Genomic DNA, 26,354 nt, shown 5'->3' with positions numbered 1-26,354 from the left:
ACATTACCTCGTTTCAGCTTCTTAATTTTGAGGATTTGCTGCTTTTCATTGTCTTATAGTAAACTGAATATATTTGGGTCTTGGACATATGGTCAAACATTGTCACTTTGGGCTTCAGAAAAATTTGATGGACATTTGACACTATTTTCTGATAAAATAATCTAAAGTAATCGGCAGAATAATTGATAATAAAATTAATCTAAAACACCTTGAATGTGGTTAATATGGACATCTTTATCGGTGGAAGTGAAGATTTGCTGCTTTTCAGTGTTTTATATTATTTAATTAAATTATATATTAAATTAATATAGTTATTTGTAGTAAAAAGACATTAAAAGAGGTCATCTTTTGTTCTTAGAACTTGTGATGGCCATTTTTTAGTATTTGTTTTACATTTTACTGACAATAATCAGTAGATTAATGGATGATGAAAATGACTGTTGGTTGCAGCCAGCCATATTAAAAGCAACAAGAAGGACAGTGATTCACTATAAAACTGCTTTCATTTTGTCTGTTAGTTATTTACTGATTTATTTTAGTTTTTTAATTAAGTACTTGTATTTGACATTTCTATGTAAAGCTTTGACTTTGGATTTCCAACATTCAGAAACACTTGTCTTGTTTAACAGCCTGTACAACTGTAGGATTACCATTTTCCACATTGTTTTCCTGTCATGCCATCATTGCTATAGTAAGCGTAAACGTCTCACTTCTTCCTTTGTCCTCCACTGTCTCTTAAAGAAAAGAGTCCTATATATCTGCTGAGTCACAGACTGACAACTAGAGTCCATTAGTATCTGCAGCTTTGATTCTGACAGTGTCTGATGCTTTGTTCACCATCAACTTTATAACAACCCAATCAGTTTGAGTTTCAGTGATAAAATAGCCACAGATTACACAGAGACGGCTTGTGCATAGTGGAGCGGAGGATAGCAGCTCCATCATTAGCTGCGGCCTTTAAAAACAGAACAGTAGGAAAAGGGACAGAGAGCTCTTAGCTAACAGGACAGATGACAGTTTGTTTGAATGACATAGATGAAGGGCTGTTACTCCGTCTCCTCCATCCTTCGCTGCTTCTCTATCTCTGCCTTTCGCAGACACCCTTCTTCATGCTCCCTTTCTCCCCTACCCATCCAAATCAGATCAAAGAAGCTGTCCTCAGTGGAAGGGTGTAAGACAGAAGTGAAAGAAAGTAAAAAGATGAATTTTTCATCAAAATCACTTTATTAAAATTCTGCTCCAGTGAAACGTTGCCACAAGAGAAGCTGGAACTGCTGTATCTCTGTGTCATGTCATGACAGATCCTGGCTCGGGGCACCAAAAGACATTCCCTGACCTGAAATCCATTAGTCACACAAGTGGAGATTGCTTTTAATTAAAAGTGAATGGATTTTTGTGATTTCAATACATCACTGCTCGAAAGTCGTTATGTGACAGATCGGATGCAACAACTCAGCACAACATTGTAATCTGTAAACACTTGGGATTTGTCAAATGTAGGCCATCAAACAACAGGGCTTCATTAGGCTTGTCAAGCTTGATAATTGCCAACTCTATATTAATTAATTCTGTTGCTCCACAATAAAGCCGATTGGGGAGTTTTTTTTTTTTTTTATCTATTAGACATTATAGAAAAATAAAGCTAATCTTGTAATTATATTATTATATGAATAAGATGAGGTATTCATCTGCTTTTTAGCCATTTAACCCGTTTCATCTACGATTAAAAACATGACCACTATGCTTTAAGAACGCTAGCGTTGCTTTTTAATGAGAAGCTTTGAGATAATGGTGGGGAAGAAACGACTTAGATTGAAAAATACACACACACACACACACACACACACACACACACACACATACACACACACACACACACACACACACACACGCACGCAGGAGGAGCGAGGGGGAATATAGCAAGTGGAGCGGAGACGTGCTTTCACTCAGGATTCCTCTGCTAATCCGCCCTGTCGCTGACGACTCAAATCGCAGCTTTGACTCCGACGGATCTGGCTGGGAATTACAAGTGTTAGTGTCTGTGAGTGAGGAGAAGGGATTAGGGAGAGGAGAGGAGAGGAGAAAGAGAAAAAGGTAGGAATGGGTTCCAAGTTGGTGAAATACCTGAATTCTTTAAGCCCTGCAGCCAACGAATCCCTTATCTAATGTTAATGTTACAAAACTGACTGAATGAACATGAAGGACCGCCTTAAAGGTGCACTATGAGTTCCTGCATGGTTTCAGCGCAATTTCATTTTTGTCTCAAATCATAGGCATCTCTCCTTGATCCGCTAGCTGCCTGCCCCCTGAATAAACTGTGAAAAAGCCCAGTCTCGGGAGACAACACAGGGGTCGTAAACGTCAAACAAACACTAGAGGCACAGACTGTGCACCAAAATACAACACAACACGTTTGAGCCAATCACCGACAAGATGGTTGGGGGAGGGGGTTAGGTTAGGTTAGTTACAGTTTGTCAGTCAGTCATTACAGTTACGGAAACATGGGGGGAGGGGCGAGCTTGCTCTGTTTTGTTTTGTATTTACTTGGAACGTCAACAGAAGTGACCATGCAGGAACTCATAGTGCACCTTTAACTTAAACAATCCAAAGTGTGGATAAACTTCACCAACATCAACAAAACAACCGCCAAAAGCAATAACTGCAGGAGGCCACTCACGACAAAGGGAGGAACGATAAGTCCCTTGCTTAAAATATTTATCTACGGCCCATTATGTTAAAGTTTCTTAAAAAGGGTTGAGTGTGTGAGAAAGACTTGATAAAATACAACAGAACCTGATCCCTAATGGAGAGGAGAGAATGACATGACTGCATCTCCTATATATATATCTTCTATATCATCACTGCCAGAATGAGGCATGTTGAAAACTCCATCACCATCCACACACTCAATACCTGCTGTTCTACTTTAAAATGCCTTACATTTCACATGGTTTACAGAGGCTGAGGCAAAACCCCTTGCTGTCCTCAGACAGTGAGATTGAGTGTCATGGCAGAAACGCAGGTCAAATGTAATTAAATAATGTTTTAGGACAAAACCTTGGAAATGAGCCTCAGCTATATGCAGTCCCTCCAGGATTTCGCGATGGCGCCAATTCACGCGAATTCAACCAATCACCGTGACTTTGGTGCGACTTGCAATTTTGACCAATGACTGCAACTTTTCCGCAAATTTGACCAATAACCGGAGTTTCCCGCGACTTCAACCAATCCCAGCAGTCCCACGTGCCAGACTTAACATCAGTATAATGTGACTCTGAGTGCCACTGACCAAGCGGGAGTGAGAGAGAGCTTGTTTCCGATATGAGACTCGAACATCTCACATTTACCAACAAAACGTACAGCGAAAGACCGTGCAAAACATTTCAGACCGTCCTGCCAACCTGTATACATTTTAACATCAATGTACGCTGTAACGTTTTTTCACTGTAAAGTCAGCGGCTGCTGTTTCAATCCTGTCGGCTGTCTGCAGCGGGCGGGGCTGCTGCTCATACCGTTCCCCCCGCTACTGACACGCACACACACACGGTGGATGCAGGAAAAACCGGAGATGAGACGACACAATGACCTAAATTGAGGACAGCTAGTTATTGTAAGTGCAATGATAATTTAAAGTCCAATAAGTACTGTGTGTCCCAGGCCAGGATCAGAAATTAACTAACAATCTAAAGATCAACAAGCCACTGACACACATGTTCAAATTTGATTCAGATCTGATGATTTTTTGTCTTAAATCCACCAGCCATTTTCATATTATACAAACATTTGCAGCACCCTGAGCCTTTTTGGTAAGGTTACTAGGAAAACTCAGCCCAGAGAAGTTTCCTTTTTATTTTTAAAGAACTATACAAAAAAAAAATCACAACTTTTTTTTGCAACTTTCACTGTCTGCTGCAACTTCATTGCAACAAACATACAAAAGACATTGCAACTTTTATCGTAATTTTTTACAAAAGCTGCCCGCAGGCATTTTGGGCTGCAACAATCTCAAAAAAAGTCTGCGAAATCCTGGAGGGACTGTATATGGAGAGGTGCCTTTCCAGAAACCAGCATTCTCCTAAAAATTGCTTGTTAGTTTGTAAAAAGTATTTATTTTGGAGCACATACATATTGATTCAGGGGAACAGATCCACATACACTAGTTGAAGATCAAGTGGCAAACATGGACCAAGGTAAAGCAACATTAATTTATGGTTGATTTGAAATAAAAAAAAAAAATGATTTGTTGAAGATTGCTGTGGATTGCACTTGAGTGTGAGTGCATGCGTACTAAAAATGTGCCAAAGTGAAATGTAACTTGAAGGAAAACGCTCTGCCCACTCTGAGGAAACTTGTAGAAAGCACAAGTGAGTTGGGGGGTAAGTAAGCTGCTTACTGCTCTGTGCCCTGCCTGGGGAACCCTGTGATGCTAAGTGGGCCCTGGTTGACCATCTGACAGTATACCCACAGGGAGCCAAGAAGCTTTAATTTGCCTGACATCAGTTAAAAAAGCCTTAATTGACTTTATAAAATGTATGGCTTTCTCTCAACGGAAGGTTTAAGTGCAAGTGTGTTCTGTGTTTGGCAGTGGATTTCCAAGGGGAATAAAGCCATTTAAAGGGATTTTGAAGGCAGATAAAAGCCTTCTCTTCCAGGAGTGGCAGAAATACAATAGCCATGTTGTCATCTTTGCATACTCCTACCAACAGGGTTCTTTCAATACGACCTCAGCACTGAGGTGGAAAGCCTGCAGTGTCAGCCGACTGGTGCAGAACAGCTGCAATCGACTTGGCCTTTTAGAGGTATCTGAGGCTAGGTGCCCCTTCCCTGTCTCCTAAGCACTTGAGTCTCTGCCAGTTAGCCCCATCGATTTCGCTTACCTTTGTGATTTGGTTCCCAGTCATAATAAATGAGGGGCAAGAAGGTTGAAGCACTGTTTCTTTAAAACCAATGATGGGCAGCCATGCAAGTAACTTAACCATCACAAAACTGCACATCAGAGCAATATCCAAGAAATGTTTACTGTGTAGGGGGCTAAGTGACATAAACTGCAGAAGTCTCATTATGTTAACTACCTGTTTTTGTTAAAATTTAAGGGCACACACCGTAATTCAACATGCTAACCAAATATTCACATTTCTACTACTTTCCACTGTATTACTAATAAATACTTTGATAATAGATGCATAAATTACAATGTGCTGTTTCAAATTCAGTGTCACAGTTTATTGTGCACTTTTGAAGATGCAACATAGAAGGTAAACCGACAGCACCATCGCTGTCATGACAGTACAAATATAAAAAAATATATATACCATACATTCAGAATAAAAAAAGTGCTTAGTAACCTTTCGGTCATTTCACAGTTAAAAACAATACTTAACAAATGTATGTAAACATTAGGGGCACTGGCCAATAACATTCCACTAGAACAAGTAGGCCTAAACAACTTGTCCCTTTACTCACTCCCCCTTATAGCAGATCCTCCTGTGTTCCACTGGGAGGCTCAGAAGGCATTACATTTCAACATCATCTGCGCTCTGATTTACAGCCTCTTGTCTTCTAAAAGCAACCGGCAGTGGCGTTGCTTTTTCATTTATTAACATGTCACGGCATACTCTAAGCTTGAGGCTAAGATTGTGTTTAACTAGTGTATTGCGTTTAAACTGCGAAGTGCCTGCACTGTCGGCAAACTTTGTGTTCCCCGCAGTTCTGGGGTAGCGACTGCAACATTCGCAGTTCATGGAGTTCGTCTCCTTACAGTACCTCAGCCAGCTGAATTCTCGCAGCCAGTCTTCCCGAAAATGGTGGGTTCGGGCCTTTTTCGCCAAAGAAACCTCTGACTCTGAATCATCATCCGACTGTGACACTGTAGACTCTGGCACTAGCACACTAGCCGCAGGTCGGAAGAACAAGTCAATAGTTCGCTTGCTCATTGTTCAGACGCACGCAAATTGTGATATCTGTCTCCTTCCTACAGACGTTTAAGCTCGCTCGATTATCTCTAGGACCCTCCCCCTCCACACATTAGCCACTTACAGTGGCCATTCCCTATCCTTCTCACACTCATTGGCCTGCTACAGATTGGATTCATTGATGCGCCCCTTCCACGTTAAACGTGTATATATAAAAAAAATATATATATTTACTGGTCGCACATGTGCGACTGGATGTAAAATTTTGTCGCACACTCTTAAATTTTGGTCACAAAATGCAACCGTTTGGTCGCAGTCTGGAGCCCTGGCATATGTATGGTCGCTTAAAGCACAGACAGAGTAAAAGCCATAGTTACAGGTAGAGCCAAACAAATATGGGACTTTGATCAATACGCGAGAGACAAAACAAAACCTGATGAGGAGGATGCATATGCCAACATTTTGTTTTTAATACACTTGTAACGTAGCATTTTGATCCTTTTCACACACACCGAGTAAACATATTTCTTTGCAATTACCTTGCCAATTTGGTTATTAGAATACAGTATGTACAGTTGAGCAATAAACTTTACTATCAAAGATGACAGTAACAGAAAATTTAAGACAGTAAATTCTTAACATTTAACTTTCCCAGTAAGAAAATAATTATACTTAGTGAAGTATATATAAATCTTGATTTAAGAAACATAAGGGTAGGGAAATTGTTGAAACAGTGATTGATAATTGGAGAATAATTGGAGATCATTTTCAAATTAATTAAATTGACATCAGCCTACAGATGTATCGGTCGGCCTCTAGTTAGAGGTTCAACTATTCATCAGTCAGCATGAAATGGAGTCAAATGGCTGAGGCTTCCTGCTCACTCTGTTTAGAGTACTTTCCTGTTTGACATCTGCGCTGTTAACTAGCTAACTTATGGCAGGGCCAGGGGAAAGAAGAGCTCAGTTTAAAAGTAGCTGCAGAGAGTGAAGGCTTGCTTGGAGGGCTAATTTGTAGACTGGAGCAGATGATGTCTGAGCGTTAAAAAAGTGTGTATTTGTTTTGTGTGTTTGTGTGTACTGTAGGTATGATTGTGCATGTTCTGTAAGTGTTGAGTTTGAAGCATTTGCAGAGTGATACCCCGTCGTCTCCATCTCAGAGCAGGCAGGACGTCTTTCTTTCATCTCTCTCAGAGGTTTGTCAGGAGCTAATATCATCTGAGGCCAAGCTGTAAACCTCCTCTCACACTCTAAGTAAACATGATTAAGGTTGTAAAATTCCAGGAATATTCACGGTGAAAACGTTCCATGAGAATTAACGGGGGGAAAATGGAAATATAGGGGTTATCTGCTCACACTGTCATATGCAGATAGAAACTAACCTTTTACCATTTCTTTGCCATTTATTTGCCAAATAGGCAATTTGTCATATAAATACATACAGTGCGAAATGCAATATGTGGTGAGTTAACTAGCTAGCAAGTTAACTAACAGGAAAAAGTTCTTTGAAAATTTGAGCCGACAATGTGGGCTGTGTGCAAACTTCTGGTTCAAAGTGAACAATGAATATAGAAAAGGAATGTTTTAAAATAAAGAATGAAAATAGAATCGTTAAAACTCCTCAGCTCATTCAAGCAACATCCCACATGGTAACTAGCTAGCAAAAACTAGCAGAAGGTGTTAAGTTATAAAATGTGTACTTTGCTTTAGGCTACTATCCGCTGCTAAAATATATAAAACATATATTCACTCCAGTAATATAATCAAGACTTAAAGAATACATGTAGTCCTTTGGCTCAGACAGTGCAGTAGTGTTGGTGTGGGCTGCACATGCGATGGGAGAATGCACTGTGCATGCAAAGTGTTAATTATAAGTTCACTAATAAAATGTCTTTAAATTGAAATTGTGCCGAAATCCGGCAGGCAGATTTCTGGAAAGATAAACTAGAGGTAAGTCAAACTTAAAGCCTCCAATCCACTCGCAGGAGATGTGTTTTATTGGGTGTGAGGAGGAGTTGAGGTTGAAAGGAGAACAATTATGTAGGGCTGGGCGATATGGCTTATAAAAATATTTTTCAGCTAAATATTTTCATATTTCCATAAAGCAACATAACTGTTTGATTCAACCATTTGATGCTTCTGATCCTTTGAATTTATAGGTAACATAGCTCATATATGACATTCTAAAGAGCTTTAATTTTAAAATTCCACATCAGAATGTCCTGATATTATCTAAGTGGCACTCTGAGGTGGTCTGCTGTCATTTTGTCAAATTTGGTCTTTATTATTAAGTTTGACTAATTATTAACAGAAATAAAACAAAAATGTTCGCTGAAATACGGTTTGCAGGCGGTAGTTTTTTTATCATTCATTATATTGTTTTTGTTTTATTTATCATTGACAGACTGACTGACTTATTGAATGAATGTGAAGTTGCATTAGTCACCACATTGTGCTCAATGATGAACCCTGAACCCATATTATTAGAACTGAGCATCCAAACTACTGCCTATAACTCTCCATGTAGAATGCAAAACAAACACCTTTTAGCTACCACGTCAAGCTAATATTGTGGCATGGTGGTGCTTATTAGTGGGAAAAAAATCAACTTTAAACTCAAATTTGATTTGAAAACAACCCACGCAGCCTAATTCTAAAATTGTTTCAGAGTTGTTTGAATGCATTTTACCATTTCTACAGAGTGTAGAGGGTTATACAATCAAGAATCAAGGTCTACCCATTATAATAAAAGTTGAATGTCTTTTGTGTCATCACAAAGCAGTGAAATTAAAATCTCAGAAATGCCGCCCTCAAAAAAAATAAGAAAAAACATGTCAAAGCCAATGGTTTTCATGCTGCTCACACTAGCCAGCAGGGAGGTGGTGCAAGATGGTAGTAGCAAAATATTGTATGGAGTTGTTAGGCTGGCATTGTTCTGCATCAAAGCTGAGTGTGGCAGAACTGCACCAAAAGCAACAGGATAACTGAACGGAGAAAGCAAAAAGCCGCAGAAAAAAGACAAGTACAGTAAATAATGGTGTTGAAAGAAGAAGAAAGAGAGAAGGTTTTGCACCAAAGAAGAGGTGGCATTGTTTTCACCAGACTAGCAAGTCATGAGGTGTCTGGCATTAGGGCATACTAAGGGTAATATTTATTCAATAATCTGTTTTAAAAGTATAGTATATTGTATGTGATCTTTTTTACGGCTTCTTTAAAGCAAACAACAGAATAAGAAAACGCTTCTTTCCTCAGGCCATCAGGATGCTGAACTCCGTCCTCCAACTGCTGCATATCCTCAGCCTTGCCTTGCACATTATCTTCAGCAAATCCTTTGCACTGCCCTGCATTGCATTTTTGCAACTGTGACATAAGTAGATTTTACTTTAAAAAAAATATATATTTATAATCTTTATCTTGAATTTATATCCTTTACGTTTGTTTTTCTAATCCTTATTTTTCACACTTTTATTTTAGCCCAAACTTAGGAACAGCCCAGATTGCAAATCAATAGGGCTGCAACCAACAATTCTTTTCTTTAACGATTAATCTGCCAATTATTTTCTCAATTAAACGCTTAGTCTACAGAATTTTAAAGACGAAAAATTCATCGATTTGTTGCATCTCTACAGCACATTTCACAACAAATATTGCTTGTTTATGTAAAAAATAAACTTTGAATCCTTGCAGAAATGTAGACACGTAGAGCTTTGAAGAGTCAAGTATTTTACAGAAATGTACAGACAGTGGCTAACTTACTATGTAAACTACCACGTCGTTTATGCTTCCAGAGGATGCCTGACGACCTGAGAGTGCTCCGGGCCTTGGCTCCTTTAAAAATGATTTAAAAACATCGCTTTTTAATGGAACCTTTGGTCTTTTACGTGAACTTCCCTCTGATGTATATACAATTGCATCCTACATTTCATTTATTCTTTAAAGCAGTCTCTAAGGCATCAGAAAAATATAAAACTGGCCTTAATGTGCCTTTTACTTATGTTACACAAATGTCCTACCTACAACACAACTGGCAAATATGTGCACAATATAGCGTGAGCAAAAAAAAGGCTGTCCAACTTACCTCACCTTCCTTTCATGTAAATAATAGTTCTAAACACCACAACAGTCAGACAATGGTTTAAAACTAATTGCTTACATGGCCCTTAAACACTGTAACACAAAGCAGAAATAATTGGGGTTGCACTTGACACTAAATGCAGCAAAATACTAGGAAAACACTTATTCACCACAAAAAAAAAACCAGCTCTGATACTCCGCAAGAGCTTTGCAGCTACACTGCCCCTCTGACCCCCACAAAACAATTAAAAAGCCCTAGGCATAAAGGGAGCCTCTAATGGGCCACATATGAGGCTGCTAATAAGACAGAGGTATGGGCAACTGCTGTGCACAGACTACTAATTCTGGAGCCTGAACATAGCGGTGGAAGACGGGATGGGAGCAATAGAGGGAAAGATGAATGGAAGAATAGGAGGTATAAGGAGGAAGGGAAACAGAAAGGGAGAGGAAGTGGAGAACAGCAGGGGGGTAACGTCTATGGGAGTGGAAAGAGAGACACGCCTAGAGAAGAGAAACAGAGAGGAGGAGGAGGCAGGGAATCAGAGAGCAAAGTGAGGGCGATGGAAAGAGACAGAGAGAGAGTATCTGCCAACCAAGTTGCATCCCTCTCTCCTGGTCTTATTACAATTAGGAGGTTGCATTTGTTTATCATCAGGCCTCGGCAGACTCGGTAGCCAGTAACACTGGAATTCATTACACACGCCGAGCCGACAGCTAGCTCGCACAGGTCTGGAGAGGAGAGAAGAGTAAAGCCAGATAGTGGATGGCTTTTCTATTTGAAATTACAAACAACCCCGTTTTTAATTTCTCCCTATCTCATTTGAATAAAGAGGACAGACGCGGTAATTAACGGGGTATTAAAAAAGCAAGGCAGTGTGCAGTGAAGGAAAGGAGGAGGAAGAGGAGGAGGGTGAGGGGGCATGGGAGGGAGAGCAGCAGCAGAGTGGGAGAGATAGTAACTAAAAGAGGGGAGAGAAAGAGAGGAGCTGTGGAGAATTAATAACAGGCCAGATCTCTCCAAGGCCTCCTTAATGGGCTGTGACAGGAATTTATTCACACTTAGGCTGGTATTAAATCAAACGCGAGGCGAGTGGCAGTGGCAGACTGCAGCAGAGGGGTGGGGCAGGGGGGCAGGTGCAGCAGAGAAAACGGCGGGGGTCTGACATGTCGCACAGGTCCAACATTACAACCCCCCTACCAGTGTGGAGGGTCAACACCAAGGCCCCTGGGATAGATAGAAGGATGGAGAGATGGAGCGATAAAGGGACGTATGAAGAGAAGAAACGATGAGTGATGTGCCAATGACAAGACAGCCTGTCCCGGCGCCCAAGATGGAATGATTATCAAGTAGTCCGGAGAGTCGCTATGAATCATCCTTCCTCCATTCTGCAAAATGCACCGTCACTCAGCCAGCCAGTCAATCAGTCAGTCAGGAGGCATATTCCCACAGCACTTGCTACAGACAGCTGGTTGAAAATGGAAGCTGCTCATAACAGAAACCTCTGTCCAAATTAGTGCTTGGTGAAAAATTCTGGTGGTCATACGTTTTGTTTTTCCTTCATTAATTGGCATGTGTCCAGTATTGTAGGATCAATTTGAGTTTTCACCGCAGGCTTCGGGTCAGCTCTGTGCGTTGCTATGGTTTCTGTACACAAACCAATCAGCCAACAGTTTGCAAGGCTGGAGACCCGATAAGAAGGAAAAACACAGCTACTTTTAAACATTATCAAAGACTTGGATATCAACAGGTTTTTGGATATGCGCAAACATCGCTACGCCGACCTTTTCAAGAAGCTGGTTGAAGAAATACAAGAGCGACGCTGTGTTTGGACAGTCCAACAAGTCCGCCGCCGCTGGTAAACTCTGAAAAAATCCTGTTTTGCACGGCTACATTGTAAACAGAAATATTAGTGGAATATTCACTTTCATTAGCCATGTAAACAGCTTAGTCGGAATATCGTCTTTTTCAGAATTAGGGCAAAATACAGAATATTATGTGCATGTAAACGTAGTCAGTGTGGATGACTGGGGACCCTGAACTGAAATGCATTCACATTCTACAGCACCAGAGGTATGCAGCACAGAGAGTGAGCAATCGCAACCCATTAGGCACCAATGAATTATGGCTAATGCATTTCAAACATTTATGCAAACACTGGACTTTCACACATGCTCAGATAAACTCTACTTCTTCATACACACATCAATTGCACACTAGGACGCATGACAGAGTATAAGAATATTGTATAGAAGCAACAAGGACAAAGAGGCACACACTTATATTTACATCCAGGCACATGTACACTGGGGGAATATACACATTCAGGGCTCCAGACTGCGACCAAATGGTCGCATTTTGGGGCTACAGAGCTCCTAGTAAAAAAAGTTAGTGTGGAGCCCTGATATTCAAACAAACTTAAATTCAAATACATATTGTCACACGCAGCATACTTCCAAGTAAAGACACTTGTGGAGAGTGATGAGAGTGATGCCTCCCCCTCCAACGCTGGGCAGATTGCATCACCATCCGTCAGCCAGATTCCGACAAACAGCAATTACCCCAATCGACAGATAACAAGAGCAAGGCTATCACTCACAGCCAGGACATCCCATAAAGCAGCCAGACATTATCATGGAGGAGTCATTTATCTGCCTCTCCTCCAGCCATCCCCCTTCCACCACCACTGCACCCCACACTGATCTTTACTTCTACTACCTGTTCAACGCCATTAGCTTGGGGGGTGGGCTTCAGGCTTCAACTGAATAGAGGTAGGATTATGGGCCTGGGGTTATGGGGGATGAAATAAAACCTGAAGTGTTTATCTACCGCAAGGGTCAAGGTCCCTACCTTTCAGATGTAGTTTATTTAAAGGCAGCTAGACGGCTAACCACACTACTGTACTACAACTGTAGAATAGGATGTCAAGTGCGTTTTTTTCTTTTTTTTCTTTATCATTACAACTCTTTTAATCATGTCATGTCACAGAGCCTTCTTCTTCTGCAATGGTTATCTCACTGGGCCTAACCCCTAATACTTACATAACAGTCGTGGATGGAAACACGATTTTCTGCACTATATTTGGACGGAAACATGCTAATTAGAGCTGAAATGATAAGCCGATTAATCGTTAAGCCAATCAACAAAAACTACTGCAATTTACATGATCAATTAATAGTTTAAGTATTTTTTTAGACAAGAATGCTTAAAAAAATAATAAATGTGAATATGTTCTGGTTTTCTAAGGCTTCTATGACCGCACACTGCATCTACGGGTTGGACAAAACAAGCAATTTGAAGAAGTCACATTGGGCTCTGTGAAATTTTGATGGACATTTTTCACTATTTTCTGACCATACAATTAATCGAGAAAACAATTGGCAGATTCATCTTTAATAAAAAAATCCTTAGTTGCAGCCCTAATGGCAATAGCAAGATCCCCAATAACTCTCCGGAAATCAATTGTGTGTTTCCACCTCATGTTAGAGTCTCACTAGTTAATTTCACTAATGCTAATGAGTGTTTTGGTGGCCTTTTCAAAAGGTTATTGTTTTATCAAGGGGATATCAATGCTTACAGAGACACGTTTTCAAGAATGTTTGCTTCAGTGGACTATCACACTCAGAAGTGGTGTCGGCGGCCACTCGCTGCACCAATCTAAACTTCAAGGTGCCACCCTACCTGATAGATTTCGGATTTTATGGCTATGGTAGCAGACATCCGGCCTCCCTCTGTGACATTACAGATACTATGTCAATATTTATGCAGTCTATTGTGGAAGCAGGGCTTGGGACAGGGCTGTAGACATCGACAACTTCTCAGTCCCTCCCCCCTTTTCAGCTAAAGCCCAAAACGGTTTCCTAAGCCCCTCCCCCCACAAGGGAGAATGAATACGTGCGCATGAGCAGTAATTGACACGCAGTTAGACACCGCCCCCCCCCGGCCCTGATTGGTGCATCTGAACAGGGAGCAGTAGATTTTTGCAAATCGCACTACAGGCTGTAGGTGATGCCAGAGGAGCCAGATTTTTTTTTAATTACCTGCTTCATGTAGTTCTACTGGAACATAGGGTCAGTTTCAGCAAATATGACGGAAAGTTAGTTTTATAAGTCTTACCTACTGTACCTTTAAGTAGGGTTTGGACATTGTGAACATTTAGGGCTGTGCCAACACTTCTACTTCCCATTATTCCCTCTTGTGAGCACAGAACACACACTTCAATGGCTCTCTTCAGATCACTCTGTTCTGTTAGATTGTAACAAGGGTGGTGTCTGTTCCAAGGTTATTTCACTCAGAACAGAGCGCACAAAAATCCCCATCCATGGATTTAGAATCCCATTACTCTGCCATCCTATCACTCTGCCTATCACAACCATCCCATAAAGATGCATTATATCACTGTCCATTACTTACAGCATTGAGTGAATTTCAATTTTAAGTCGTTGAAAGTTGTTTTTTCAAAAAAAAAAAATCTGCTTTCTTTTGTGAGGGGAAATATAACGCTAGCAATCCTAAACCAGTGTGACATATCAGGTGGAGAGTCTGAGGCATGATTGTACTTATCTTTTCACTTATGCATCAATCTTCTCTCTTTCTTTCAGTCTCTCTGGGCATCCTGTCACAGAAGGCATCCTATTTTCCCTGCTGCAGCTTAATTTCATCAGTCTCTGTTATTCCTTTTCAAGACCCTATCTGAATGGGAACAGCGTATCTCTGACAATTCACAGCTGCCTACACATCTATCAATCCATTCTTTCATCAATCATTTTACCTGTCTCTTCTTTCCTGTACATCCCTGAATCTTTGCTACCCCTATAGACATTTTAATTCATATCAAAAACACCACACAAATGATTTTTACCTGCGTTTTGCTACCTGTTTGCTTCTCTGTGTCCCTTCATCCTTTACCCTCAGCTTTACACATCTACTCTCTCTGACAACACAAGCCATTTGTCTGGTCATCCATCCATCCATCTTCAAACACCTTTCCCACCTGAACAGTTCATTTATCTTTCTCCTTTAACTCAAATGCTTTCTTTCCATCTTTCTTTTTCCCCTCTATCACACATCTTTTATCTATCACTCCATCAACCTTTTCATGGTAATACCAGTCTACCATTTAGCTCTCTTCCTACCTGTATCTCTCTTTCTAGTTTATGCCACCTCATCCGCATCCCGATCACCCCCCCCCCCTCTCATCCAGAACTATCCTATCTAGCAGGAGTGACTGCAGCAGATGTAGCCAGGCCACAAACATCTGCTTCCCCTGTACTGCTGCATCTCTACTCTGCTGATCAGACTAACCGCTTTAACTCCCCAAAGCTTGCTGTCCTTACTGCGGCCTTAATGTGCAGCTGGGCAGCCTGGGCAAAATCACAGCTAAATATGCTGCAAACACAAAGGCCAGATTGAAAAGATGTTTAAAAAAAAAAAAAAAAAGTTTTAGCCTCTGGGTATGGTTGGGCGATATGAAAAAAATAAACCCTAATCGTGATAGAACATTTCTTCAATAAGAAACTAGAAATGTCAATATACTGTTGCCAAGTTACATTGCTTGATAATGTGTTATCAACCAATCACGTCACAGAAGAAGACTGACTTTGTTTGCATCATAAATTTATTTAAGTAGATTCTCTGTTTGCAGCTCATATAGTTCTTGGACATTTTCAGGTTCTGAATCTGTAGAAGGATATTTAAGCTTAAAGGAGTAGTTGTTGACCACTGGTAGCGCTATGCAATTTTAATGTATGGGTCCCTGTTGTGTCTGTTCTTGTGCACACAGGTAACATGATAGACATTTGTACCACAGTTTAACATTATTCCACTGTTCCACAGGTAGTGTAATGCAGCAAAAAAAAAACAGCATTGAGACAACAAAGGCAGGGAAGAAGAAAACTGCAAGATAGTTAACATGCACGTGAATAATGCAGGTTTCAAAAATTAGCTTTGCAAATTTGTTAGGGGAAAGGAAATGCATTCAACACTTTTGTTAGGTCTCAAGGATGCACACACAGGCGCCCGGATAGCTCAGTTGGTAGAGCGGGCGCCCATATATAGAGGTTTACTCCTCGACGCAGCGGGCCCGGGTTTGACTCCGACCTGTGGCCCTTTGCTGCATGTTATTCCCCCTCTCTCTCCCCTTTCATGTCTTCAGCTGTCCTGTCAATAAAGGCCTAAAATGCCCAAAAAATAATGAGGATAAAAAGGGTGCACACACTACTGAATTGTAAACAAAACAGTGAGCAGTGAACAGAAATGATCCTTTACTAATCAAGACTAATCATAAAGCGATCTAATGTAGATCAAGAAAAGCAGACTAGTTTGAGAAAGACTTTTATGCAAGACAACTGAGATGTGGCTAAAATCTATCATCATATCCTTTATATATTGTGCATTCAGTGTATGATATATTCCACTTCAAAATAAGTGAAATGTATTGCATACACAATACAGTATAATGAGCTGTTTTTTAGATATACTTCATAATAAGGTCTTGCTATGTGTTAACGGATTGTATTCTGTATTTCAGTCCGGTATTGCATTTAAAGAGTTGGAATAAGCACTTGGTTATTTATCTACCACAATATCAGCGGGCTTTAACTGTGCTCTTTGTGGGTATGGAGGCTTTGTGTGAAAAGGCGATGCAGTTTGTTTTGGATGGAGCTGAGTGCAGTTGAGCGAAGGGTTCACTGCAAAGTTTCACTGTTGTGTTAACATTTAAAAGCAGCCAGGGGAGCTGTGCTGAGCTCTTAAATCTAACCAATTCGCATCTCTGTTTGCTGACACTCCTGACCTTGGACCATTTTCATTGCAGACAACAACACAAGTTGTCATGCACAATCTGTACAGATCCAGCACAATGCACATACAAAGAGGGGAAACAGAGAAGGGCTTCAGCCAGCACGAGCACATACTGAAAGCTTGTGTGAAAGCAAATGTAAACATAATCTTCTCTCTGAAGAAAGAACAAAAGCTCTTTCGGACTCTCTCAAACTCAATATACACACACACACATATATATATATATATATATATATATACACACACACAAAACAAATCCATTTCAGACGAAGCAAACTAAAAAGGCCTCCTAAATAATGCATGCTGTCTTTTCCTTGAACCTTTGCGACGCTCCACTGTCCATAACTACTGTACTCAGGTGAGATGGAAACTGCTTGGAGGTATTATGTCTGACTTATGGCTGTCTACCTCACCTGCATCTATGCAGGATCTAGGTTTCATCGACCCAAGGCTGATATTAGTACACAGCACTTTAATGTCATCTTGATGGGCCCCGTTTCCCAGGGAGAGATTAAACCTAATCCTGGACTCAAAAATAATCTATTATGGCAAATGCCAAAACATCAAGGGGCAGTTTTTTTCAGTGTTAAGAGGACCTGTGTCGTGTCCCAGTGGTCAGTTCAGCAATGCTAAAAAAAAACACCTTAAACATGTATTTTGGCATTTTTTATTTGCTGAACATTTCATGTCATGTCACGTCATTTATCCTGTCTTTGTCTTGATAACACTGGAGTGATCGGTCTTGTTTCTAGTCATGGACATATTTCAACACTGTACCTCAACAGTAACAGTGGAAATAACGTAAATGGGATTATCTCATCACACTTATCTCATCACACTCTCATCACAATATTTTGAACCTTTTCGTTATAATGCTTATTATGAAATCACACCCCATGTTTGATAGTATTCATGGTTGGACATTTTTTGCAACACCCACTCAATGTATTTACATTCAGTAATTACCATTCAATATTGTAGTTTGCATGGTTGGTGGCGGGGTCCGCTATTACCACGCTGGATTCAAATTGCCTTTCTATGCACAAGGGATTCACGAGAAATTACATGCATGCATGTAATCCAGCGTTACTGTTTGTAATTGTATCTCATTGTATCTCCTCAGTTTACAACTAATGCGAACCGAACATTTCCTACTGCTGCTGCTTCACATTAAAAGCATTCAAAACACTGGGTGGCTTTTATTGTGAAGGAAAAGCAATATATATGAAGCTCAGCGCAAATTCTTTCAGGAAGACTTCTAATTACTGCAATCACCACTATCTCTCCCTAAATCTATTCAGCTGTTAAGAGGCGTTCACTCTTCAGTAAACCAATCAGAATTGGCCACAAAATTCATGATCCAATCACAGCTTGACATCCTGCTTTAAATGTCTCTCTCCTTGCTATCAGCTGTCTTCTCAGGCAAACGTGCAACCCTCCTCCTCCCCTTCCACCTCCGGTCATCGTCAACCACTGAAACCTGAGTCCCTTTCCGGCAGACAGGTCCTTCGTTCGGGCTCCGGGTTCCCTCTCCACCATCACCAGTGTCTAGGCTCCATCAGGGGGGAATATGTTCCATTTCTCTACCCCTTTAAATATTTTTAATGATAGAGTCTAATCCCCAAAGACTCTGTACATTTCATATTATGCTTATCTACAATAAATATTTGCATATCTGCAACGAAGTCTCTGCTGATTGAATTGTCCCCAAGGTTAGCTTTGACAACTGTTCATCAAAAAGGTGTAAAACAACACATAATATTCTTTGGCATTCTTTGACAGTGCACTCGCTATTACCACAGTAACCATAGGAGTCGTAAAATCAACCAGGACTGATATTACATAAAAAATTATATATTACACAAAAATATTTTCAAAAATCAAAGCAGGGCTCCAGACTAACTTTTTGCTTTGGTTGCACTGGTGCGCCTAACTTTTTTATTTAGGTGCACCAGCACAAAATTTAGGTGCACCCAAATTTTTCCTCACGTCGCCGTTAACGCTGAATGGGGATACACGATATATAGCTCTGTATTTTTTTACCAAGTGGGCTAAATGTTCCGTTTTAGGTCAAAGCCACTTTTCACAAGCTCAAACAGATTGTGATTAAAATAAAATGCAAAGACAGGGTTTCCTTTACCAGTTTGAAAATATACAGCTGCAACACATTCAGAAAGTTATCTGAAATAAATAGCTTAGGACAGGGGTTCTCAATAGGTGAGGCGCGCCTCCCCTGGGGGGCGCCAAAGAGCCACAGGGGAGGGGCGACACGTGAAGAAAAAATAACTGTATGCAGCTCTATTGATATCTGTAATTGTGCGTGCGTGTATTAGCTTTAAAGTGCATCGTTTCCTTGTCCCAAGTCAACAGAAGTCAGCATTAAGGTAGGAGACAGGACCCAGCAAAAAAATATGAGGAAAGGAAATATGATCCTGAGTTAAAGTTAGGTTTCACCTGGTCGGGGTCCGAGGCTGCACCTCTGCTGCGGTGTGACAGAGACCGGGAGAAATGCCGATCACGCGTTACGGTTGTCTGTGGAGAGCGAGTTCCCCCAGATCTCCACTAAGGCTATGAAAGTCCTGATCCCCTTCACCTCCACCTACTTGTGTGAGTGCGGGTTTGGCTGCAGGTGGAGGCCGACTTGCAGTGCAGCCCCGCATCCAACACCTCTGCGCATCAAAAGCGTGGCCTCATTGTTTCCACTGACAGACGCGGCATCAGCTGATTTTGCCGGGGCTTCAGCCCCGAATGTATTTTGAAAAGTTGACTGACAAATATGAAACCGGACGTCGCTTAGTGTCCACTCTCGCTGTAAAAAGCTGTGCAGGTTCAGGTTTATGGATGCGCTCTGCTGTCGACATGCTGCGGTAGATGTGTCCCGTTTGTGCTCCGTGCATTTCTGCCGTAGTTTTGGTTTTCCACCTCCGATGTAGAGCAGCGTTCAACCACTTCCCTAAACTTTGTCTCATTCAGAGACCAGAGACCCAAACGGGGCTCTGAGTCTGTCAGACGGTCTGAGATCTACCGTATCAGCAGAGAAATCACGTAATGCACAGCAGGCTATGGTGCAGGTAGATTATTTTCTGAAATATAGTGACTTTATTCTTGTAATAGCCTGTTATCACTTTATTTTTCTCAAAATATCACGACTCCTCCAAATCTCTGAGAACACAGATGGGATGAGATATATTTGAATGTGAATGTGCACAAAGTTTTGGACATGAGCAGAAATCTTGCTCAAACACCTGAAATATTACAGTCCAGGAGTTTATTAATAAATTAAAATGAATAATGTATCATTGAGGTAAATAATTGTCATACGCACATTTAAGGAGGTTACTTCCCCAACAAAAGAAGCAAAAGAGAAGGGAGGAGTAAATGATGCTAGGCTACATGTGTGCTGACTCAGATATAATTAGAAAAGTTGATCTACAGGAGAATAAATAGATAAAGCAATACAGAATGCCTCAGAGCCTTACTGCTAAATATTCCATTATGTTTTTAGATTTTGATTGTAATCTGTTTCCCTTTACATAAAGATATTTCCAGCATATTGATTCAGAAAAAGGTAGAAATAGGTGCATAAACATTCACCAGAATGCAGGAAATGAAGTAGTTAATGCTCAAAATGTTCAGGGGGTTGACCCCCCCCCATCATAACACATGTTAAGCATGTTTTGTTGACTTGTGGATAGGCCCACTGATGTTCAGTGATTTTAAAAGTAGCCTCAATTAGGCCTGCATGAAGTTAGAAATGATTTGCTGTTGCAAAGAATCGTTTATGAATGCACTTTTTAAAAAGTTGTGGAAATAAAATGTCTTCAAATACAATGTAAAAAAATATTTACATTTAATCAATTGTTATTGAAACTTATCATTGTCTGGGACACACAAAAGATGGCATGTACTGCAGAGGCGTGTGTGTGTTAGGGCAGGCGGACGGGATTTTCGGGAAGCGGGGGGCTCGGCTGTCCTTACCTACTCTAAGGGGAGGCTCACATTCACCCAATTTGAAAACCCCTGGCTTAGGATATATTAAAAAATATATATATCTCTGAGAAAGCTCCTTCACTTGTTTTCAACAACAATAACAGACTGATTAAAAGAGAGAGAGGACGCCCGGATAGCTCAGTTGGTATATATAGAGGTTCGACTCCGACCTGCGGCCCTCTCCTGCATGTCATTCCCCCCTCTCTCTCCCCTTTCATGTCTTCAGCTTTCCTATCAAAATAAAGGCCGAAAAAAAAAAAGTGTGATGGACTGAAGCGTATGCTACTCACAGAGTGACGGCTGACTGGGTCCAGCACAGGTCGAATGCGCTTTGGCGGGTCAGCGGCGTTACACGTCTTGTGTAGGCTATGAAATGTCTGTATGGTCACTGCGCTGCATTTTTATGAACTATGATATTCTGGCCATGGGTCACATCTCTCGCCCAGGTCCAGCAGGCTCCATCTCACGCTATTACTCAACGAACTGAAGTTAGTTGCATTTAATAACTTATGTGTTTTTCGCCGTGGCCGCCGCAATAACAGAGAGTTACCAGCGTAAACACTGGTACCAATACAGGTTTCCCTATCATACTTAACAATATATAGCTGTGTTAATAACAATTAAAACTGTAGACAAAAAGTCAGCAGTTTGGACCGGCGGTGCTGTGTCTGTCTGCCACAGCGCCGCCGGTCCAAACTGCTGCAGGGGTGCCGTGTGTGAGTGATTGGGGGCGGGGCTGCGCGGAGAGAGATCCAAACACAGGCGCGGCTTTACAGAAGGAATGGGTCATGTAACGCAACATTAAACCATATCGATATAAACGACATCGCTTCGTTCGTGGAGAGGCAGCGATTGCGAGGACGTTAGGTGCACCGGTGCGACCTAGGAAAAATCTTAGTCGCACCCTTACAAATTTTGGTCGCATGTGCGACCAAAATGGTCGCACTCTAGAGCCCTGCAAAGTAAGATTTGTATTTATTTTTTATTGTTGGATTATGTTTAATTAACATCTGAGACACCACCCTTCACCCTTCTATGCATCTCTATGCTCAGATTCAACATGTTTGTCTGTGGCGTGTAATTTAAGCCATGACTCAGGATTAAAGCTTTCCCCAACAAACTTTCAGACTTTGATTGACAACATGGCATGTCAGTCTGAAGAAAAGCTCTCTGCTCTGCACTTCAGAGTGTCATAAAACAGATTCTCTATCAGAGTTGGCCAAAACATATCTGACAGTAAATACATTTGAAAAAGCTCTTAGGTGTGTTTGATGTCTGCCACTTGAAACAACTCCAGAAGTGAATACCTCACTCACAAGATATATAAAAAAAGTAAAGGCTTCTTCCTTCTTTTAATATTTAACACCATCAGCTCCTATCTTGTTTAAGTCAGCTCTTGATCAGTTCATTCACTTTTATATTGGTATGAATACAAACTATAAAGGTAAGTTATTAGCTTAACTAAGTATTATAATCTTTGTATGCATTCTGGCAACTCAAAGAATGAATCTGAGGTTCAACAATTGACAGGAGCCTCCTTTAGGGCACACTGGCACCATTCACCACTCCCCCAACTGGTGCCGTCAGACACCGCCTACCAAGAGTCTGGGTCTGTCCGAGGTTTCTTCCTAACAAAAAAGGGAGTTTTTCCTTGCCACTGTCGCAATAGCTACTGCTAATGCTTGCTCTTGAAGCAACCACTGTAATAGTTGGGGCTTCGTAAACTACAGAGTTTGGTCTAGACCTACTCTATCTGTAAAGTGTCTCGAGATAACTCTTGTTATGATTTGATACTATAAATAAAATTGAATTGAAACTGGCATAATGTTTAAAGGCCGTTACAGACCAACCAGACGGCTGACCGTTGGCAGAAAAGGCAGTTGGACTGATCAGTCTCTCCGAGTTGGTCAAAAAACTGCCTCAGAACACACCAAAGCGACGAGACATAATACGTCTCCATAACAGCAGGCGCCGCTAATTTGTATTGTCGCCCAAAAAATTAAAACCGGCAGCTGATTGGACGAACACGTCACGTGGGTCTGGCTGCTGCTTCCAGATTTTGGATTTTTCAACTGGCCATTAATGGCGACTCATTCAGAATACGATCTAATATTATACTAAAATAGTTCACCGAAACGTGTTTCTGAAAACATTTTAAGAGAGAAATAGGCCATGCAGTTGCTGAATCTGTCTTCATTTCAGATCGACAAAGGTCAGTTTAAAAGATTTTCGTCAGATTTTGAGAGGCTTAGTCACGCTCATCCCGCTGGCCATTTCCGGGTGAGACCCGACTTCCCTGTCTCTGACTGAGCATGTCAGGTCGGCCAAAATGAAGGCCGACAGCTCCTCCAACGGACGACGGCACGGAACACACCGAACAGACTCGAGTCACTGACCTCGCCAGACTGTCCAACGGCCGATTATCGGCCCAGTGTGTAGTTGCCTTAAGAAGGCTGAGCAGAGTGACACACTGATAAAGGGGGCACATTATCCAGTCCCCTTTAAAACTGGGAACCACCAGCCTTGTCAGTCAGTCCATGGGTACTCTGCCCAATCTCCATGTGATATTGAAGACGCGTTTTGAGTAAGATAGCCCAACAATATCCAGAGCCTTAGCATTACCCACCAGCATATTGCCCCCCTTTAAACACACAAACTCTATGAGAAAACAACAGATATGTTCACAAGTCATTTTTTGGAAGTCCAAGTCGAGTCTTAAGTCTTTGAGCTTGAGTCCAAGTCAAGTCTCAAGTTTTTGAGGGGCAAGTTCAAGTCAAATCTCAAGTCTTTTGCCACGAGTCCAAGTCAAGTCTCAAGTCTCTGGCCATCTGATCTGTCCCTAACACTGTATTGTTAAATTTTATGAATTCAAAGCATGTCCTGTAGCTACCATCCATACAGGACAGTATCAAAATCAGTTGTAGGATAACTTCATGGGGTCTACTTAACACATCCCTCTGGCCCTCGGACCTGGTGAAATATTAACCTAAGTCTGTCACATCATATGGATACAACTATAAAGATACAATTTGCCAGTTCCGAGCATTAGCACAACACTTTGCGATGGTTAGCTTGTTACCTGTGGTGATATATGCTAAATGTAACGTCTCTTTCACTCAAAAAAATGTCTAATGTCGAAGTGGAAATCAAGAGAATAGTGGCAGCGCCACACCAGTTACAGAACAACATGCATCTCAGTGTCAGTCCAAATTACGCACAATAAGCAGTTTGAACTCACTGATGTAATGCCATTTATTTTCTAAGTGTTAGTGTGCTCAGTGAAACTGAGTCCAGCGCGAGGGAGATCCGACTCAGAGGAGGAGAGGTTAGTGAGGCCAGCGTCTCCGCGGCAGGTGACAGTGCGCACGGATCCACTGTGTCACGCGTGGGTGAAATAATGGAATAGTAAATAGGACTACAGTAACAGAAATATGTGCAGAATTAAAACAGTCAAGATGGCCTAGTGTTTGGTGGACCGGTACACCTTGTTCACTTAATAGCCTACAAATCATCCGTGGGATCAATTATGCATCACATGAGTTTTCCCACCCGACACAGCGTTTGTTCCTGGGGAGATGGATCCGTGCGTCCCGCCTCCTGTGCGCCATGGATGTCTGAGCCTCAGCGACTACTAACTATAAAGATACAATTTGCCTGTTCCCAGCATTAGCACAACACTTTGCGATTGTTAGCTTGTTACCTGTGACGATATATGCTAAATGTAACGTCTCTTTCACATTAGCAAGTGACTGACCTATCTGGGTGCGTTTTGAGATGCCTGATGAAGTTCGACGTTGTTGATCCGTCATTATTTATCTTGGTGCCACACACCTTGCATGTAGCTGTTGGCTTACTACCACTGTTTACGAAGTTATTGAAAGCAAAACTAATGACAAAAGGCACAACTCCGGGAGGACTTGGTGTCGCCATCGTCAATGCATTTTTTTATGTGAGTGCGCGCACATGAGGCATGGCGCATGCATTATGTTGCACATTATGGCAAAGGGCAGGGAACATGCAGCTCATCATATGTTTCCCCAACGTATATGCGCCAATAAAAGAAAACAGAAATACATGAATGAATTTAGATTTAAAAAGCAATAATTGCATGAAAACAGGTTGTTGACGAGTCTCGAAGCTCGAGTTGAGTCCGAGTCAAATCTATAGTCTTTTGGGTCGAGTCGCAAGTCAAGTCTGAAGTCAGCTGTTTGTGCAACTTAAGTGCAACTCGATTCCGAGTCTCAGACTCGAGTCCCCATCTCTGGCAAACAATAAAGTTTATCAAGTGTAGCCTCTTAATTTTGTTTTTTATAAACCACATATTTACAACCTGGATGGTTGCTATCCAAATAATGAAAGCTGGGCTATTAAAGCTTCAGGTTAATGATGGTGAGTAAAATTACTAATCCATAATGAATTTCATGCCTAATTATTATTTCTATCTAATTATTATATCTTTAAGATGATATTAAACTTTGTTTTCCCTCAAGCTCAGGTAGATTTGAAATGCCTGCAGGCCAATGGATGTCAGAGGTGAACTGAAACTTTACTGATCTGAAATAACATGCTAAACTGTGATAAAATCTCATATCACATCACTTTTTGAACCTTTTCCATTTTTCCTTTATCAGCCCTACCTTCTCATTTCATAACCGTTGGCTGGGAATGAAACCTGTAACCCTAACAGTGTTGTGCTATTGAGATACAGAACACAATACCTTGTTGACCTCCAGGATTTCTCTCCTCTCCTCGGTGGCAGGGCGGCTCTGGCCAGCTGAGCGATCCTCGTGTTTAGAGCTGTCATCCTCCACAAAGGGTATCAGTTGCTGGAAGGGACAGCAAACAAAAATCGGACTGTATTATTTACTGTAAAGCAAGACGACTGCCAGACGATCACTTCCAAAATGCTGACATATTCAACTGATATGGATTGCATTCGGTTTAGAGATGGTCCGATACCATTTTTTGCTTCCCGATACCGATTCTGATACCTGAATTTGTGTATTGGCCGATACAGAGTACCGATCCGATACCAGCGTGTCAATTCAATTCAATTCAATTTCAATTTTATTTATAGTATCAAATCATAACAAGAGTTATCTCGAGACACTTTACAGATAGAGTAGGTCTAGACCAAACTCTGTACTTTACGAAGCCCCAACTATTACAGTGGTTGCCTCAAGAGCAAGCATTAGCAGTAGCTATTGCGACAGTGGCAAGGAAAAACTCCCTTTTTTGTTAGGAAGAAACCTCGGACAGACCCAGACTCTTGGTGTCATATACTTTATTGTTTTAACAACTGTATACTACTATCTCTGTATGGATGTGATATGATTTCTATCTTTGTTGTCAGTCTGGCTCAGGTTAAACTCTTTGTGAAACATGAACAAACACAAACAATGAATGCCACAGAACTTTCTTTTATTATCCAGTTTGACAGTCAGTTATAACGGAAAAAGAACATAAATAAACTACTTTAACGTAGATTTTCTTACGGGCTTTATTATGTGGTATCGGATTGGTGCATAAACTCCAGTACTTCCTGATACTGATACCAGCGTTTTAGACAGTATCGGAGGC

General features: G+C 41.2%; 1 protein-coding gene across 1 annotated transcript in view; it reads right to left on the bottom strand.

Moving 5' to 3' along the window:
• med30 (mediator complex subunit 30) overlaps positions 1–26,354 on the bottom strand; it is a 41,339-nt gene that overhangs the window by 5,573 nt on the left and 9,412 nt on the right. The window contains exon 4 of the mRNA XM_031295909.2: positions 25,493–25,600. Within this exon, the coding sequence (XP_031151769.1) occupies positions 25,493–25,600 (108 nt within the window). The remainder of the gene's footprint in view (positions 1–25,492; positions 25,601–26,354) is intronic.

Source organism: Sander lucioperca, chromosome 14 (assembly GCF_008315115.2).
Source record: "Sander lucioperca isolate FBNREF2018 chromosome 14, SLUC_FBN_1.2, whole genome shotgun sequence".
NCBI classification, from domain to species: domain Eukaryota; kingdom Metazoa; phylum Chordata; class Actinopteri; order Perciformes; family Percidae; genus Sander; species Sander lucioperca.
The sequence above is the reverse complement of the archived record's forward strand: the minus strand, read 5'-3'. Positions and strand labels throughout refer to the sequence as shown.